The sequence below is a fragment of the Loa loa genome (genome assembly GCF_000183805.2).
Source record: "Loa loa unplaced genomic scaffold supercont3.68, whole genome shotgun sequence".
Taxonomy (NCBI): Eukaryota; Metazoa; Nematoda; class Chromadorea; order Rhabditida; family Onchocercidae; genus Loa; species Loa loa.
In genome coordinates, this window is record NW_018108248.1 from 205,014 (window position 1) to 222,699 (window position 17,686).

The 17,686-nt window shown below is 32.9% G+C and overlaps 6 protein-coding genes across 7 annotated transcripts; 5 read left to right on the top strand and 1 right to left on the bottom strand.

The window, feature by feature from the left end:
- Positions 1 to 1,540: 1,540 nt before the first annotated feature.
- Positions 1,541 to 3,909, top strand: LOAG_06416 (hypothetical protein). The gene is made up of 3 exons (XM_020447141.1): positions 1,541 to 1,631; positions 3,020 to 3,176; positions 3,448 to 3,909. The coding sequence occupies exons 2-3, from the start codon at positions 3,052 to 3,054 to the stop codon at positions 3,773 to 3,775; spliced, it is 453 nt and encodes a 150-aa protein (XP_020302596.1). The 5' UTR covers positions 1,541 to 1,631; positions 3,020 to 3,051; the 3' UTR covers positions 3,776 to 3,909.
- A 152-nt stretch (positions 3,910 to 4,061) lies between these two features.
- On the bottom strand, positions 4,062 to 6,297 carry LOAG_06417 (hypothetical protein; the record flags this gene model as incomplete). The annotated part of the gene is made up of 4 exons (XM_003141953.2): positions 4,062 to 4,622; positions 4,962 to 5,046; positions 5,413 to 5,572; positions 6,198 to 6,297. 4 exons carry the CDS (start codon positions 6,295 to 6,297, stop codon positions 4,230 to 4,232), a joined length of 738 nt encoding a protein of 245 aa, XP_003142001.1. The 3' UTR covers positions 4,062 to 4,229.
- An 889-nt stretch (positions 6,298 to 7,186) lies between these two features.
- Positions 7,187 to 9,932, top strand: LOAG_06418 (the record flags this gene model as incomplete). Of its 2 annotated transcripts, XM_003141954.2 has the most annotated exons (7): positions 7,187 to 7,345; positions 7,801 to 7,934; positions 8,179 to 8,482; positions 8,601 to 8,713; positions 8,949 to 9,083; positions 9,183 to 9,330; positions 9,631 to 9,774. In XM_003141954.2, the coding sequence occupies exons 1-7, from the start codon at positions 7,205 to 7,207 to the stop codon at positions 9,772 to 9,774; spliced, it is 1,119 nt and encodes a 372-aa protein (XP_003142002.1). In that variant the 5' UTR covers positions 7,187 to 7,204. The 2 variants fall into 2 exon arrangements, with proteins under 2 accessions (XP_003142002.1, XP_020306337.1); XM_020447142.1 differs by lacking the exon at positions 7,187 to 7,345 and having other exon boundaries at positions 7,622 to 7,824; positions 9,631 to 9,932.
- Positions 9,933 to 10,532: 600 nt separating this feature from the next.
- LOAG_06419 (hypothetical protein) lies at positions 10,533 to 13,635 on the top strand. The gene is made up of 7 exons (XM_003141955.2): positions 10,533 to 10,750; positions 10,984 to 11,164; positions 11,318 to 11,400; positions 11,771 to 11,976; positions 12,303 to 12,404; positions 12,657 to 12,793; positions 12,967 to 13,635. Exons 1-7 carry the CDS (start codon positions 10,547 to 10,549, stop codon positions 13,155 to 13,157), a joined length of 1,104 nt encoding a protein of 367 aa, XP_003142003.1. The 5' UTR covers positions 10,533 to 10,546; the 3' UTR covers positions 13,158 to 13,635.
- Positions 13,636 to 13,893: 258 nt separating this feature from the next.
- Positions 13,894 to 14,472, top strand: LOAG_17386 (hypothetical protein). The gene has a single exon (XM_020450048.1). The coding sequence runs from the start codon at positions 13,946 to 13,948 to the stop codon at positions 14,387 to 14,389; it is 444 nt and encodes a 147-aa protein (XP_020306338.1). The 5' UTR covers positions 13,894 to 13,945; the 3' UTR covers positions 14,390 to 14,472.
- A 582-nt stretch (positions 14,473 to 15,054) lies between these two features.
- LOAG_17387 (hypothetical protein) lies at positions 15,055 to 16,522 on the top strand. The gene is made up of 5 exons (XM_020450049.1): positions 15,055 to 15,297; positions 15,434 to 15,494; positions 15,584 to 15,717; positions 15,933 to 16,147; positions 16,336 to 16,522. Exons 1-4 carry the CDS (start codon positions 15,065 to 15,067, stop codon positions 16,144 to 16,146), a joined length of 642 nt encoding a protein of 213 aa, XP_020306339.1. The 5' UTR covers positions 15,055 to 15,064; the 3' UTR covers position 16,147; positions 16,336 to 16,522.
- Positions 16,523 to 17,686: the final 1,164 nt, after the last annotated feature.

The following is a 17,686-nucleotide window of genomic DNA, read 5'->3' on the forward strand; positions in this document are numbered from 1 at the left end:
AATGTATGTTGGCTTGGATTGTCAACTGATGTTTGCTGTGTTTCTCAACTTAAAAAGTACTAAGATGACATAAAATGATGTGTCAAACTTTCTCCTAGTCTTTGAATATAACAAAAAGGTTGACAATATCAATGACCTTAAATGGCAGAATTGTGTATTTTTGTCAAATGGATGCAATTTTAAGTTTCAATTTAATTTACGCCATACATATAAATTTGTGCTGGAGTGAGAAGTAAGGGTGAAGGGTGAAAGTGCACAGATGAAACTTTTGATAGACATTGAGTGATTGTAATCGAACATTGTCACCAATATGGCGACATCTTTTTGTGCGTCTTTTTTTAAAGCGCACAGCGACATCTTTTTGTGCGTCTTTTTTTAAAGCGCACAGTATTCATAGAGAGCTGCTCAATGAATCGTATCACTTCTTCTTTCCTCCGTTCATATTTCATTTTTGGAAAATTAAAAAACAAAAATTTGTGATTTTGACTAGCGATGATGTGATCTCTAATTGCGCATACCTTTGGCACATCATTTCTTTCATTTTTCTTCATTGGTGAATTATTTGGAAAATGTTAAGTAGTAAGAATCAATTGAGATTTCATTCATTCATTCAATTCAACTATGAATTATTCTATAAAAAATCTTTCGAACTTCATATAATGCATAGAAAATTTTTGAAATTTGATATTTTCGTCGCAGTAACTTTTTCTTTTTCGGGAAAGTTTCAATTTTCTAATCAATTAACTTTCAAATTTGTAATCAATTAACTTTAAATTCTCCTTACGATATTTTACAGTACTTCTGATAATGTTCTGGGAGCGCAAATTTTGATAAAATTACCGAATAAAATGTTATACTTTCGTTAATTGGTATATTGTGCAAAAGTAAGTTTGAACAATCGATATAGGAGTGATGTCATTTTTTGTCACATGCTTATTATTGTCTATTGAACTTTGTCACTTCCATATGCCGTTGAAACTTTCAACTTTGATTGTATACAATTGAAATCGGGAAAAAAACATTTCTATTTATCTTTTCCTCTTTCTTTCTTTTTCTCTCTCTCTCGATTCATTTTTTGATATTTAAATTAATGTCACATTCTTTCATTGCTGCTTTAATGTCAAATAGATTCGAAAAGAGGATTAAACATTATATTTGTTCCTTCAATTCATTTATTTTAAACTAATTAGTTCTCTCGCAACCATTAATACTTCGTTCTATCCATCACAATTTTATTCCTCAATGATATTTGTAAAATCTCTCATTAAAAATTTAATTCTAATTTTTGAAAGATTCTACTTTTCTGATTTTTATTCTTTAATTCTAATTTTGAAAAATTTAATTCTCATTTTTGAAAAATTACATAGGATGCATAATGTTTTTCCCTGTAAATGATATAATATTTACAAACTGAAATATGCAAATTCATCATTTCACAATCAATCATTTTCCTTCGTTCCGGAATTCTCACAGACAACAACGGTTCTCAGTTTATAACTAATGCATTTATTAACTTTCCGTTTATTCTAAGTGATAGCTATTTCAGGAAGATATCGATGAAAAGGGAGTTAACAGAAAGTAATAACTGTCGATGTCTTTTTGGAAGGCAAACCGATTAGTTAATGGGAAAGGTAAATTCAAATTGTATGTTTTGTTAAGTTTTTTCGAGCAATTGATCAAATAAGGGTTAGATTTTTCGTGTTTTTAACCTAAGTTTGTAATATAATTTCATATACTGTTATTAAGTATTTAAATCCTATCCATTTAAGATCATCTATTTAATCTTTTTAACTTTTTTTTTGATTTTTAAGCTTATCAATGTAATCAACCTCAGAGAATTGAATTGTTTTATAATCTATTTTATTATTCATTCTACAACAACGAATAACAACCAATTTCTCCAACGACAAATTTCACAAAAGATTTTATCAAAGCAGTTTGGCTTTACTTTTGTACTTTTTACTTGATTCAATTTTCAATCTTACCTTAATCGATAACCCAAAAACTGTAGGTCAAAGGTTAAGCATTGATTGTTGTTTGAGCTTAACTTCAAGAAAACTACTATCTTTAGTAATAACTGAATACTTCAACTATCCAACGATAATCTGAAAGATCATAGAATTACTTGTACATTTAGTATATCATAATGAATGACAATGGTGCAGTCCTTATGACACGAGTTATATTTCAGTATTAATTTCCTGACGAAGATCTTCGGTACCATTTGCGCATTTACTTTAATCTATGGACTAATGCCGCCAGCTTCTAATTTCAATCGTTTAATTATAAACTGAAAATATGTTGCGCTTCAATATTATTCAATCTTTCAATTAACCTTTTTTTTTTGTTGTGAAATTGAGATCTTTTTGTGAAATTCTCTCAATGAAATTTCATAATGACACCTTCAATGTCAATGTCCTTCTTTCCCTCAATGTCACTCTAATTATAATTAGTGTTATCGATGTCGCAATGAAATATTCATATTAAGCCAATCATGTTATAACATATCAGTCAATTATTCATAATTAAATTATAATTTTTATTCCTTTCTCCATAACTTATTCACATCTATCGTTGTGAGAATATGAAAATATGCAAAATGTCTCCTCAAATATAGTCGAGATTTCTCAGAATGATTAGCAAATTTGATAGGCTATAAGTTAGTTTGATCGAAGAAGATAATTTCATTTAAATGAAGTATTTACTATTAATTGTGATAATTACTTTAATTTTGAAAATCAACTTAATTAGCTTATGGAAAAGCAATTCTGACAATCTAGAAAAGTGATAAACTGATAGTCTAATCATTTCGTGAAGTGATTTGATTTGATTTTTCAACTCATCCGACAATTTCTCATCCTTCTAAATATCTGAAACAATTTTTGAATGTTACATAAAATTTTCCCACTAATTTCAATGATTAACTTGAAAAGTTTCATATGAATTAAGCAGTTAGCAAGCATAGATTTACCTTATGACTTTGTATTTAATATAAATTATTAATTAAAGTTAATTACAGTTGTGTAATAGCTGTAAAGAGAATGATTTAACATGGAACTAACAAGCATTACTGTTTCATCATGTCAACACGATCGACAACAGCAACAACAAACTTCGTTAACTCAGTCCAATTTACATCAGTGGGAAAGTATGAATGATAATTGCTCGGAAAAACAGTAAATTTCGACTTTTTAATCTTCTGACTTATTTGCGCTTGTAGTTGAACAATTTGCACTTGCAGTTGAATACTTCACGTTTGCACTTGAGTATTTTGTTCAACTTGCACTTGAATGGTTTGCACTTGCAGTTGAATAGTTCGCGCTTGTATTTGAATAGTTTGCAAGTAAAGCTTTTGCATTTCCTTCCTTGCATTATTATTATTATTATATTCTGAGCATTAATTTTCATTTTTAATGCTAATAATATTTTTTTAAATTTCATTTTTAGGCAACAATGGATAACTGAGCAACCTTCCACGTCATTATCAAACATATCAGTGTCACCAACGACATTGATATCTAATAGCACAATTGATAGTAACAACTGTGAACATTACGGAAATGATAATTGTAGCCAGCCGAAAAATGTCCGAGAGATTCGTGAAGAACGAGAGAAATTTGTTCGATTTGTGTATTTTGGACAAGCGCTTTTGGTCATTATTGTTGCCCTGGTATGGATCGCTTTCATTATTTTAGAACGTGATCCTAAGATGATTATCGGGAACATTACTACTACCCAAAATGGGTTCATTCCTACCTCTGATATCAATCAGTGACACTATCTTAAGCAATTCATTTTCAGAAGTTTCACTAGTGATAAGTAAAAATTTTACACTTGCACGTTGTTTCAATAGTGATTTTTCATAATTATCATATGTTTCATTAATTTATTCAATAAAATCATCCGATATTCTTGCAAGAGGGAAAGCATTGTGTATTTCAGTATTGTTCATGTATCACTGATATAACTCCTCATTAAGAATTTCCCAGATGGTATAGCAAGACATTTGAACTCCCATATCATGGAAACAAAATTTATTCCTATTCACTTCAAAAATATTCCGTCATCATCAGCAACATCTTTCAGAAGCAACAATTTTATTTAATACAAAGTACTATCAGCAAATGGACAGGGAATGAATATCGCGGTAACACGGGTATAAGAGACTTCTTCAAATATCTTCAAAAAAATGTAACTTTCTCATCGGAAAAAAAAAGAATCTCAGTTTTTCATCCTGGTTGTATCGGTTGTGATGGAGATTGCCGGACTGATTGGGATCTTCCGGACTGCTTGGGATCTTCCGTCGAAACAACACTGGCAGAAACAGTACTCTTCTCTCCCACACTTTCTGATTCCTCTACTTCCGAATTCTGTTTTCCCTTCCTTTTTGTATCACCTAATCCTTTTCTTATTGAAATATTTTGTGTGAGAGCTTCTTGTGATGCTTTGTTAGATTTCAATGCATTTCCTTCTTTCATTTGTTTTCTGGCTTCCTTGGTGGTTGATTCTGTTAATGTCTTTGATGATTGTTTATCATTTCCATCTGATAATACAGTCAACTGCGTAAAATCCACCGATGATTCCGGCGTTTTATCATCAGTCAATTTCTCACTTCCAACAATCTTAATAAAATACAGTTCATTTATATGGATTTCATTTTTTGCGATCACTTCCTTACCTATATATTTGTCAGCTCATGTAAATATCAATAAAATAATTGAAGTGAAGCGCTATGTAACATGCACAACAACCAAATGAATGTAATGAACTGGCAAACTTCTTTGAACTCTTCAACTGTTTAAAAAAAAGAAAAAAGTGGCCGAAAACGGGAAGGAAATAAATTTGGAAGTTTCTGAAAACAAAAATTCTGCTCGGAAAGAAGTAAACTAAACTATTCAATTGTGACTCTGTTGATTCTTAAAATGCTTTTATTATATTCGAAGATTCAAATGAAACATTACCAGAGATTTTCCGACAACAGTTTTTGCTTCATGGAGTGTTTTTGGAAGACATTTGGACGGCAATAAATTCTTCGAGCCACTTATCCTAAAACCATTTCACTTATTTATCACTAACTGCATAACTGATTCAATCTTCAGAAAATCATTGTAACTAATATGTTGTCAAGTAATGAAGATTTTCTGGTAACTGATTTGAAAAAGCGACCTAATGAAGGTGGTTAATATACTTTCATGTATTGAAATCACAGGAAACATGTAAGATTTTTGGCCTCTTTTTTCAACAATCAGGTGAAATAATATCTAGATGTTAACAAAATTATTTCTTATTTCAACCATAGTTACCATCAAACCTCACATTGATCCTAATTTTGATTTCCAGGGAATTCCGAAACTTATTTTTTTGGGAAAGATTAATAATGGCATTTTCTACATTATTGTAAATTATGCCTACCCCGATTGTGTCCGTTCAGGAACCATAAATAGAGTTTTAGCATGGTGTTTGACGGTAGTTTTGGGTGAATTTTCGCCACTTCCTTCACTTTTCGGCAAATCATTGTGAAAACTTAAACGTACAGAATGCTCAACAATTGCTTTCTTTGGTTGGCTGGGTGCTGCAGCATTTGTATTTAGTTACGTGAAATAAGATATATTACATGCCCTAAATATCACGTCAGAACTATGCATCTCGACAATTAACACAATTTCTCATAAATTTATTCATGGTCAATTTTCTGGCCCTCGAGCTTTACTTTTTAGATTTTGGAGGCATTCATCAAACACTATACAGAACTGCAATAAAAAGTACCATCTTTTGTGACTGAAAGTTTTTTCGCTTTTAAACAGTTTGCTGAGCCGTATGTGATGAGCAATAATGTGCCGATAGTTAAATACAATACATTTATGAAACAAATCTGTAACGGTATCGGGCTTGGATGACAACCGGTTAGCGGGACTTTTCATTACTAATCTCAGTAATGAGACAGAAGACTTACTATAAGAAGCTCCAGCTCATAATGTTAACCACTAAATCATTTTGTATTTACCTCTGAAAGTCAGACTATCAGTACTACTTTTAATGTTTAGTCTTAGTTGAAAGCGATGGTTGACAATTATTGCTTTTGATAATACAGAACGCAACGATATCAACCAACAGTAAAGCAGAGAGTTCACTTCTAATTTTGTGAGAAAATGACAAGTGAACAAATTAGATGAATAATTATGCTGCTGGTACAGTACCTGAGTGGATAATATTGGCCAGAATGACAAGATCATTAGTGCATGAGCTTGTCCCGGACAGAACCGCACGTTTTTGTGGAGAATTATAGAAATGAGTCATTGTGCATTATTTCAACCTATTAAAACTAGCTTATAGAAATATATTTGCACTAGGATTTTATCTCAAAAATTCTCGATGTGAAACACAGCTTGGCATGAATAACTCTCCCAATTCAAAGAGGAGGTCAAATGTCAGATCAAGCTAATCTTGCGTAGAATCTCAGTGGTAAACGAGAAGTCGCACAAAAAACTTTACCAAAACTTTATCACGACGAAACAACGTCATACTGTCCCCTTAACAAGCATTAACGAATTTTGCTATTTATCAAGGTCCGTGACAAACTCTAACGGACCTTCGTGTGGATCGTTAAAGTTCGTGTAAGACAAATTTTTGTGTCTTATTACTGATCTGTGAAGTGTAGTTTATGCGATGCAGATTGTATGGCGAGAGGGATTGAGGGGTCATTGTAAGTAAGAATTTGGCGAGGGAGTTATATTAGAGGGTCAAAGATGAGTGATAGTTTTGGTGATATGAGAGAAACGAGAGAACGCACTTTACTGAAGAGAAATAAAGATTGATAAGACTTTTGAACTGTGCGGTAAAGCTTGCAAATGATGGAATATTAGATATAAACGTGTAAAGCTGATTGGCGTAATTAACGAACTAATTAGAAGAGCAGAAGATTGAGAGCTATATCATCATTTATGGATAAGGTAGGACTTTTGAGAGGATAGAATAAATGTGTAATACCTGTTTTTTGCTAATAATTATGGAGGATTTAGGACTGTTGTTTACATATGATCTTTAAATGAGTAAATTACCCTATCATAAAGTAGTGTTTGGGTTGTAACAATATGACTAATGGATAGCATTGTTCCGTTACCATAACATATATACTATCGAGATGCGTAGATATATTTTGTTGCAAGTACCATCTACTTACCTATTCTTTAGATAAGTGTCCTTTATGGCCGGATTCTCTGAAGCGGCAATGTCGAGGCGGCTTCAGACGTTGAATACGACGCAGCAGTCGGTGCAGATGATGTCCATGTGGCTGCTGCATCATCAGAAGAGCCATGCTGAAACAATCGTCAAAGTATGGCTTCAGGTAATTACCCTTACCTGTTTGCGGATGCATTGTGACGATTGGTTGGTATTGCTGTATGAGAAGATCACATTCCTTCCAGCAAGTTTCCGAGTTACTTCCTTTTAAGGATATGCTCATCGATTAATTTAATTTAAAATTGTATCATTTCTGTTAGTTTTGAATTCCAATGTATGCTTTTCAAGATCTGTAGATATTATGTAGGGCGATTACATTCATTTTATGGATTTTGCATTCTTTCGCATTTCCGTGTTTGTTAATTACCTTACTCATTGTTGTGGGGAACGAAAAAAAATTCTTCAGTATTAAAACGTGAACCTTGGAATGTGGAGATGGAATAAGGGGATTAGAACTTGAAGCTATGTTTATTCTTCATTAAACGATGGCGGAAACAACTGATGCAGCTTTATGCAGAAGGGAAGCTCTTGGTTAAAAGCATTCTCTATTATCATGTTCAGGAAATCAAAAAGGAAACGAAACCGGTTCGTTTAATCAATCTGCTCTACCTTGCCAACGATGTTATACAAAACAGTCGAAAGCACTGCCCGCATTTTATGGGAATGTTTTATGAAAATTTAGAACCAGCCTTTAGGTATGTTCCTTGTAGGTTTCGAGCCTTCAATTGCTTTTAAATCGCTGTGGCGTTTATTTGATGGGGATATAGTAATTGAATTGGCAAGTGTTAATTGAGTCCTCACAATTTCTTTTCTGATTATTTGAGTGAACAATTTTAAATTTACATTCTAAATACACTGATGAAATAATATTTCAGTGGATTGCATTTTAGTTCTTGCGTTTTGTCTTTGTCTTATTCACCTGACGAAATTTCCTTGCAGACATGTGAGTGTCCATGCAGATGCTGATGCAGTAGTAGCAATGAAAAAAATTTTGCGAGTTTTTCGTGAACGCCAAATATATTCGGATGTAAAGGTGGATCGATTAACGAATGCCGTAACGTCATCGCTGACTGGAATAAGACTTGTTGAGTTTAATATCGAATTAGGTGGAACAGTTTTAAGTACTGAAAGTATCCAAAAGTCACGTCAAACACCGTCCACACCACCGAACCCTGGGAAAGCAGTGGATTCACCACATTTATCAACTCCCACTGTTGATGCGGATTCTCCGGAACCGAAAAAGGTCAGTTTACTTTTTTAAATATATGACACTTCATCCGTTAACTCTTACGCTGATTTAGTTTTCCTTTGACAAATACTGAGTGAACTTAAAACTCCTTAGTAGATCTCCGTTCTTGCAGAGTAAAATGGATAGTGAGAATTTTGACGTCAAAGTTATGACTCGAGTAACAGAAGACGTAATAGCATTGTTGAAAAAGTTGGAAGACCCACCATCAGCTGATGCCGAAACACGGTAGAAATTGATCTTACATTTTCATACTTTCTTAATGGCTTATTTATAAGTCTGATAACTGAGTTTACTTGTCTAGTTTTTTTTCCTTTTCGTAGGATGTTTCTTTTTTCTTTTTGCTGCGAGACCATTGCGTTGTATTTCGGCTACATTACGAAATAGTTCAAGGGCTGTCAGAATTTTTTTGCTTGCAGATCAATCTTGAACATTCATTTACATATTTTAAACATTTTTTTAGCCAATTGATAGCCTCATTTCCGGAGACGATAGCAAATCCTGCTCTTTTAAAACCTATCAAAAATGAATCTCAGGCGACGGAATTATTAAAGAAAATCAAGGAGGCTGAACCTGTAGTTAAAGAATATTGCAAAAGGTGATTTTTTTTTTCTAATATTCGATGTAATCAGTTTGTAGTTTTCAAATCAGGCAGTAAATTTAATCAGTGACAAATTTTTATCATATATGCGTGTAGGCTAGCGACGGAAATGGAAGATAGGCGGTCTTTGCAACAATTGCTTCCTGAATATTTTGGTTTCTTGAAGGCCAGTGCAGTAAGAAATGACGAAATGTTACGCTCTGTACGGGAAAAAGTAGAAAAATTGGAGGAAGAAAAGACATCGGTTTGTTGTTATTACTTTTGATTAAGTAGAAATTTATATTTAATTTTATAACTGAGTAAATATAACAATTGTCCTTAACAATAAAAGGCATATCAGGATCACAGCACAGCGTCTATGATACTAACCTGAAGCAAAAATTGTTAGTAATCTTAGTCTTAGCTCGTCCCTTTTAAAACCAGAACATCTTCAGTTCAATTTTTTTTTTACGATGACTAAACAGCAGTAATTCATTTCGACTATCGAAAATGATGTAAATATAAATTTTTTTTTTTGTATGACAAGTAGTGGAAATGTTTTCAGGTAAAAGAGCACTTTGACTCTTTGCCTGACTTAGCTGATTTGCCTGCCAATGCGTTACCTCCGCTTCCTTCCTTAGGTGAATTGTTCAAAAGCGGTAAAAATGAAAACGAAGAAGATATGGAAGTCGAAAAGCGTGAAGGATAAATTCTTCAGCTTTATGGCGTAATTTGTACTTGTTCTCATTGTTATTTCTTGCAATTCGGATACTATATTTAGTTAATACTTGTCAAAATGTAAATTTTATTCTCTGTGCGGGAAAAAATATATGCGAAGTGTGAAGCCACAGCATAATCTCATTAGACGTCATACACTAACATTGCACTTATCGTTTCTTAGAGCAAAAGAAAATAGCTGGTTTGTATAGAGGGTGATATTCTCATTTATAACAGTGATATTACATGAAAATTGTTTCGTATTTGATCTCGAAATAAATTGCAACAATTTTCTTGGATACGAACTGTTTATTGTAGGTTTTTTGCCCTGATAACAGTTCTTCAACTTTACAAGAGATGGAAACTCGCTAAAAATAGTTATTTATCTGAATGGGAATGCAGCAGATGGCGTTGTACGCAATTTTAACAGGGAATAAACTTTCAGCTATAATCTGTAGTACCAATTTATTTTAGCCGGTGGCTGTTGAAACTATTTGATTGACATGGAATTGATGAGGAATTGTGGTCTTAGTAGGGAATATGCTGCATTCTCTCCTGCTTGCAAAGTTTTTAGAGGAAGGTTAAAACCAGAAGGTTGGGATACCACTATAGTAAAAAGTTCGTATTTGGGACAGAAGATTCTTTAGTATTTGGGGGCATCCCAGAGATGTGCTTTTTAGTTTTTGTCATAATTACTCTTATAAGATCGAGAAGTTGAGACTGTAAATGCGTCGTATGTAAATATTGGTCTTCAGATATTAGATATGGGTATTGTTGAAAAGATCCAAGAAATTGAGCATGAAATCAGCAGGACGCAGAAGAACAAGGCCACCGAATACCATTTAGGTCTTCTGAAAGCAAAACTTGCGAAGTACAGACAGCAGTTATTAGAACCAACTACAAAGGGTGGTACCACTAAGGGTGATGGCTTCGATGTGATGAAGAGTGGTGATGCTCGAGTAGCCATGGTTAGTTACTTACAGATTTCAAAGTTTTCTGTTCTTCTGATGAATTCGAGAATTTTATGTTTAGAAATTGTTCTCTTGTATTGTTCTCTGTCTTTTCGAGCTTAATAACTAATTAAAGGATCTTATCTACAGAGATAAATGATAACTTTTCCATTTCGTCGGATTTTCGGTTTACTAGAGAAGTAGTGAATCACTTGGAAAAAAAGTAACTCTAGGCATAATTTTAATTTCAGGTTGGCTTCCCTTCAGTCGGCAAATCGACATTATTGTCGTCACTTACAACAACAGAAAGTGTTGCAGCTTCGTATGAGTTTACCACACTTACGTGTATACCCGGTGTTATCGAGTATGAGGGAGCCAATATACAACTGCTTGATTTACCCGGTATCATTGAAGGAGCTGCGCAGGGTAAAGGTAAAGTGTTTTTCTATCCTTTTTTTTAATTTTCTTTTTTGAATGCTCCTACTTTTATGTAACCAAAATTCAAATAAGGAACCATTCTGAAAGAATTTAGATGGCATAAGATGAAAGGACTTTGAATGCTTCACTATACTGTTAATGTTATAGGTCGAGGAAGACAAGTTATAGCAGTTGCAAGAACAGCTGATATTATTTTGATGATGTTGGATGCTGCAAAAGGTGAAATGCAGGTTAGGCATACTTTGTAGGATCGTAAATCCCTGCTATAAAAGTTTTTCATGGGAAAAATATATTGCTGGTAGTAGGGAATGTAAAGCGGCTTATACTAAATGAAGTATATCCGCACTTGAACATTTGCATTTATTAAAAGGACTCCTTAGCAATTTTCGTTACTTTTTGATGGTAACTTGTAATATATAGCTTCCCTGATGTTTCATTACTCTTTATCTTGCGCGATGGGAAGTTCTTTCTAACAATCCTGCTACTATTAGGAAGACGTTTCATTAAAAAAAAAAAAAAATAGAATGTGTTTCGTAAATTAAATGCTGGGAAATTAGCATTGTTCACAACTTTTTAAAAAAGATATTAAAACTATTGCAGAAAAATCTTCTTTCAAAAGAACTGGAATCAGTGGGCATTCGTTTAAACAAAAAGCCGCCATTAATTTATCTCAAGCAGAAGAAAATCGGAGGATTGAAGTTTACGCATACGGTTCCAATAACATATTGCAACGAAAAGCTGGTAATGACTGTATTGCACGAGTACAAAATTTTTAATGCTGACGTCGTTTTCAGGGCTGACTGCACGTAAGTTTTGACTTTCGATTTGATGTAAAATAGAAATATCAAGCGTGAGTAAAAATTGCAGCTCCAATAAACAGATTGTACATTTTCGGAATTTTCATGCCACTATTTTCTACTTATAACTTCAAAAGACTTATACCACTAACAATAACTATGTTCTTGCTTATTCGCTTAATTGATTCTTTACTGTATGCATTGATACTGATATACCTACATATCAGATTTAAAGGAGTACGGAAGCAGGAAAAAAAAATGTTTCTAAAGTTCTAAAGCTAATGAACATGATACTGACTGAACAAAGAATTAAAGACTAATAAAATGTTTCTTAGAGTGGATGAATTGATTGATGTTATACAAGGAAACCGTGTGTATATACCATGTCTTTATGTATATAACAAAATCGACCAAATAAGTATGGAGGAAGTAGACAGGTGATGAAGTTTTTTTGTTATTGTTTGAATATGGATTAAGAGCAGTTTTTGTTCGCATTTAATACTTTGATTACATAGCCTCGAAAATCGATTAAAAAAATTGCTGAAAAGAAACAAAGTCGAAGTTGTTGTGTCTCAATTCATATCCTAGTGCTTTTGTGTACAAGGAAAAAATTTTTGATATTTCAACAGGCCAATTATTATTGGGAAAAGAAAACTTATATATTCAAAGCTTTTATTATTGCTTTACAGGTTAGCTCGTCTCAGTGATTCAATTGTGATTAGTTGCGAAATGAAATTAAATATGGACTACATGGTAGAAAAAATTTGGGAATATTTGGCACTCATCAGGATATACACCAAAAAGCCTGGAAATGCACCTGACTTAGGTTGTATTCGCGAATTTCATCATAAATTGAGAAATTTTATCTTTGGTTGAAATATTCTTATCATCAGTAGATTCATGCATTCTGTTGATACAACATTTTTAAGTAAGTTGTGGAATTTCTTTTTCCTTAAAATGAATGGGTGATCTAAAGGTTTGAAAATAAATATATTTTAGGACCAAACGATGGCTTAATATTACGACGTGGAGCAACAATTGAACATGCTTGTCATGCCTTGCATCGTAGTCTTGCTGCTTCATTTCGGTATGCAATTGTTTGGGGTACCAGTGCGAAGTTTTCACCGCAGCGAGTGGGCATTCACCATAAACTTCATCACGAAGATGTAGTACAAATTGTCAAAAAGTGATTCTTTGGGAATTTTTTTTGTCAATGTAGTTTATTACTGCTTCGTTGCTTTGATTTCGTGTTTTTTTTTCCTGTTCTTGTTTCAATATTGTTCATTGTTACCGGTAAGAGGGGTAGTAATATTCATCTTCATTTAGGAGATAGTACTAAATGAAGATAGTTAAAGATAGTTTTGCTCATTCGAATTTTTTTATCAGGATAAATATTCGAAACATATTCAGAAATTTCTGCATGTAATGTATTTTTACTGAGAAAGAAGGAATAATTATTGGAAAGTTTGCATTTTTGTTGTTGATGGGTGAAGTTTGTTTTCTATGCTTGTGCTTTACCTTATTTTATCGTGCTTGCTTTTAGATTCTGAGTATGGGTTGTGGCTAATGAAAGTATGAATCCAAAACTCAAATATAATATATGATGTGCCTTGTGAAGGGAAAAATATCAAATTTAAAATATGTGGTATGCAGTTGAATTAAATGATCATTATTATCTTTGCAAACTGTGATGAAAATCTTTCATCCTAATTTCATTTTTTGCTTTAATGAAGTATCTGTATCTCCTTAGAGGGATCTATCTTAGTATGCTTGACATAGACGTTGTTTCTCTGGCCATATTTTATGATGTGCTTTAAGAAATGGATTTTTTGGATCTAGAAGTGAAGTAGTTGAAGCAGTTTATTAGGTTATCTGTCCGGTGACTGCACTTAACTCATTTTCTCACATCATTTTTAGAAGATATTTGTTACAGTGTGCTGGTCGAGTTTTTATTGCAAAGTAAGCAACCACGAATTGTATGGCTCTGTTTGGTAAAATTCGACAGTTTTTTGGAGCACAGAAGCGGTTCCCACAAACTTTGGCTCGATTTTCGGACCAATCTTCCATAAAGATCGCTCAAACGGCATATGAATATAAGCCAGAGTTACGATTAGAGAATGAAAACATAGAAACGAAGCGGTCTCGTTTACTATATCAAAGCAAGAAGCGTGGTATTTTGGAAAATGATATATTGCTGGGCGGATTTGCAGATCAAATGTTGCAGAAAATGAGCTTGCAGCAGTTAATGCGTTACGATGAAATTATTAACGGTAAACATATGGAATGGGATTTGTACTACTATCTCGCCGGAAGGAAGAACTTACCAGAAGATCTGAAAGATTGCGAAGTTTTCCAGTTGCTGCTAAATTTCGTTAAAAAGAGAACCGAAAATGTCCGTGGAACAACAAAGTGGCAAAGATAGCTATGAAAATGTCATTTTTAATTTTTTTCTACAAATATCCGTTTTTTTTCTTTTATGCTTTCCGTTATTAAATGTTGTATCATATTATCAGACTTCTCACGAGTACAAATTCCTGTCATTTCCAATCTTTTTTGAAATGATTTGTTGGTAGGTGAGGATTCCGTAACGTTAGTATTTCTACACTTTCAGTTACAACTTTACTAGTGAGCATTTTCTTCCGTATTTACTCTCACAAACAAAGCTTTTTAACTTTTTAACCAAGAAACAGTAGCATAATACAGATTTTCTGATGTACAATGTGTAAAAATATGAGATAATGGTCTATACTCTTAAGATTTACCGTTCATCAAAGAGCAATCTTTAATGAGACATTAATTAAGCTTTAATTTGCATATTTGATTTAAGTTATCAAATTGTTCTAACTTACTTGCTTAGATATGATGATATAAAAATAATCCATGATTTTAAATAAAGCTATTCATCTTTGGATCAGTGAAATTTTATTACATTCTAATAAATGAAAATATGATGTATTCATGAAATAATGATAATTTCACATCTGGATATATACTTTTTCTGATTTACTCTATTTATTTGTTCGTACGTTTATGCTTTGCGTTTTGCTGTTCATTGTATAATTTTGACCAGTCTAGTATTTAATGGTAAAATTTTAGAATGCATGTGGATAGCATTCTCATGACACTATTGACCAGTATGTTGCCTGTTTTTGGAATCCAGACAAATCCAGTTTCAATTCCCAAAGGACAGAAACATGGGAATATTGTTATTGCTGCTGTCATTTCAACACCGCTTTTGCCAGACAATGATGGTTTTGGTGTTTGCGAATTAGAAGGTTTCGATTTGAATCCAACTGGTCCACTTGTACCATGTAGTTTTCTCGACGAAAGGTTTGTCATATTTAAGTCGTAGTAGAGTACTAAGTTTACCTTTGCATCGTAGAAAACCAATTTTCCGATTCAGTGCAGTAATATTTCTGTAGAAGACATGTAAAAATGTAGCCAGAATAACACCGATGTTTCTTAGGTGGATTGATTGCGATGCACCAGTGGATGTGTCATCTATCCCTGAAGCTAATAATACAAAGGTGGATTCTTTAATATAAATTTTTTCAAAAATCTCATTTATTTAATGGTATGCATTATATATATAATTCATTACCATTATTATTTTGAGGTGGATGGTGCATGTCTTACATGGGGTGGCACACGTTACGAAAACGTGGAACGCACAAATGTTACCTGCCGAGTTTTGCCGTGCATCGAATGTCGTGGTCCACGTACTTTCATGAGGAAAGTGCCCTGCATCAAGTATGTTTCATGTTATCGAAAGATGGTTAATTAATGTACTTTTAGTTCTTATTTTTCCTTAGTTTCCCTAATAAAATTTTGAAATCCTTTCTTGCTAGCCATTTACGACGAAAACTTTAGCCCGATAATTATTGCATAATAGCGTTAATTTTGAAATTCCTTTAACCAGAACCTTTCTTCTCATCACCGATATCTGTATCTATATGCCTTTGCAGATATACGGGTCATTACTTCCTCTCAACACTATTATATTCAGTATTCCTGGGGATTCTAGCGGTAGATCGTTTTTGTCTTGGCTATTCGGCTATAGCAGTTGGTAAATTGATGACACTTGGTGGCTTGGGATTATGGTGGATTGTTGATATATTTTTGCTAATTACGGGAAGTTTGTTGCCTGCGGATGGATCTAACTGGCAACCATATTATTAAGGTTATCTTATAAACTTCCTGCTATGAAAATGTTTACACATATAATAAGGAGATGCGTTATTTTTTTGCTAACATATACTTGTTGAAATCGTCTTTTTTCTTTTTTTTTGGGTGTATTGTAATTTATCCATTTATTATCATTATTTTATTAAAAACTAAGTTAATTCCACTCATTTAATTGAAGTTCAGTTTCCGCCAAATTAGCGCGAAGTATTGAGAATGCTGTCAACGTTACGAGTCTCAAAGCACTCCGTGCTGACGGTTTTCCTTGTGATTCTGAGGATTTTTATGAACCATCCATAACTGTTACGATTTTGTAAATAAATTTGTATATATTTGATGATGTTGCCATAATTTCGTTTTGTGCATTAATTTTAAAGGGAAAAAGATTATCTAAGAAAGAAGAAACTTCTTAGGGATTCACTTCTATCATAATTCAACATTCTACTGATAGTTATACATCCAGACGTTTACTTTATAAAAACCAAAACTGAATCCCTAAGAAGTTTTGAGAAATACAGCATTCAAAAGATTAAGCCAGTCTATCTTTACAGATATTACATCGTAACAGATTTATTTTATTCATTTTGGTTTAGTACTCAATGCGTTGCGTGAAGCATCGTCAGGCATCTGTTTGTGCAGCAACTGTATCACCGAAGTTTCAAGTAGTATATTGTCACCACCAAAAGGTGACATCCAATAGTAGGAAATTTTGAATTCTTGACGATTTTTAAAACGATAGGAAGATAGAGTTGAAAATGAAGGAAGGAAGAAAGGAGGACAAAAATAGGATTGGTTCAAAATAAACGAAGAAAAATAGGGTTCATAGGGTTGATTTGTTGTGAATATAGTTGATTTTATAGATAGTGTTATGATAACCATCGATGGTTATCATAACATTATCTATAAAATACATCATCAAATGAACTTTACTTCCCTTCACTTTGCTTTATTCTTACAATGAGTATTGCTGAACTTTTTCGATTAATTTTTACTATGAACTACTCATATATACATCGAATTTCTACTATAATTTATTAAATTGAAAGGTGATATGGGATGAGATGATGTCAACTTCCATGTCACATTTACCTCTGTCTGTTCGTTCTGGGAATTAGAAACATTTTTCCTCTTTTCTTTTTTTTTTTTTGTTGATACTTTTGAGGGTAAATAGATACCCGGCAGGAATCGTTTTTGAGAAATAAAACTAATATAGAAAGTAAATATGTAGCAAAAATAGGTACGTACGTCTACTTGGGCTTAGGCCTTTTGATTTGATGGTGATTCATTCAAAATGACCAAAGATGAAAATAGTCTAAACTTCATGGAAGGTCATTACTACCTTATCTCATAAAAGAATTTCATCGGCAGAGTTTTTAAATAGTGGTGTTTTTTTGAATTTAAACTGGATTTTTAAATTTTGTACTGTCACTGGATGGGATTTAATATTCACAATGTAAAGTTCCATGATACATCCAAAGTTGTATGATAATAATTAACTATGATATATATATATATATAGTTGTTTGTACCTGTGTAC

What these genes read in the sequence shown, in the direction of transcription:
- LOAG_06416 (XM_020447141.1), top strand. Translation starts at nt 3,052, where the DNA reads ATGGAACTAACAAGCATTACTGTTTCATCATGTCAACACGATCGACAA. An exon ending in GATAATTGCTCGGAAAAACA is followed by an intron (nt 3,177 to 3,447) that starts GTAAATTTCGAC and finishes TTTCATTTTTAG; the next exon opens with GCAACAATGGATAACTGAGC.
- LOAG_06419 (XM_003141955.2), top strand. Translation starts at nt 10,547, where the DNA reads ATGGGTATTGTTGAAAAGATCCAAGAAATTGAGCATGAAATCAGCAGG. An exon ending in GTGATGCTCGAGTAGCCATG is followed by an intron (nt 10,751 to 10,983) that starts GTTAGTTACTTA and finishes TTTTAATTTCAG; the next exon opens with GTTGGCTTCCCTTCAGTCGG. An exon ending in GTTTTCAGGGCTGACTGCAC is followed by an intron (nt 11,977 to 12,302) that starts GTAAGTTTTGAC and finishes AATGTTTCTTAG; the next exon opens with AGTGGATGAATTGATTGATG.
- LOAG_17386 (XM_020450048.1), top strand. Translation starts at nt 13,946, where the DNA reads ATGGCTCTGTTTGGTAAAATTCGACAGTTTTTTGGAGCACAGAAGCGG.
- LOAG_17387 (XM_020450049.1), top strand. Translation starts at nt 15,065, where the DNA reads ATGCATGTGGATAGCATTCTCATGACACTATTGACCAGTATGTTGCCT. An exon ending in CTGAAGCTAATAATACAAAG is followed by an intron (nt 15,495 to 15,583) that starts GTGGATTCTTTA and finishes TATTATTTTGAG; the next exon opens with GTGGATGGTGCATGTCTTAC. An exon ending in AGGAAAGTGCCCTGCATCAA is followed by an intron (nt 15,718 to 15,932) that starts GTATGTTTCATG and finishes ATGCCTTTGCAG; the next exon opens with ATATACGGGTCATTACTTCC.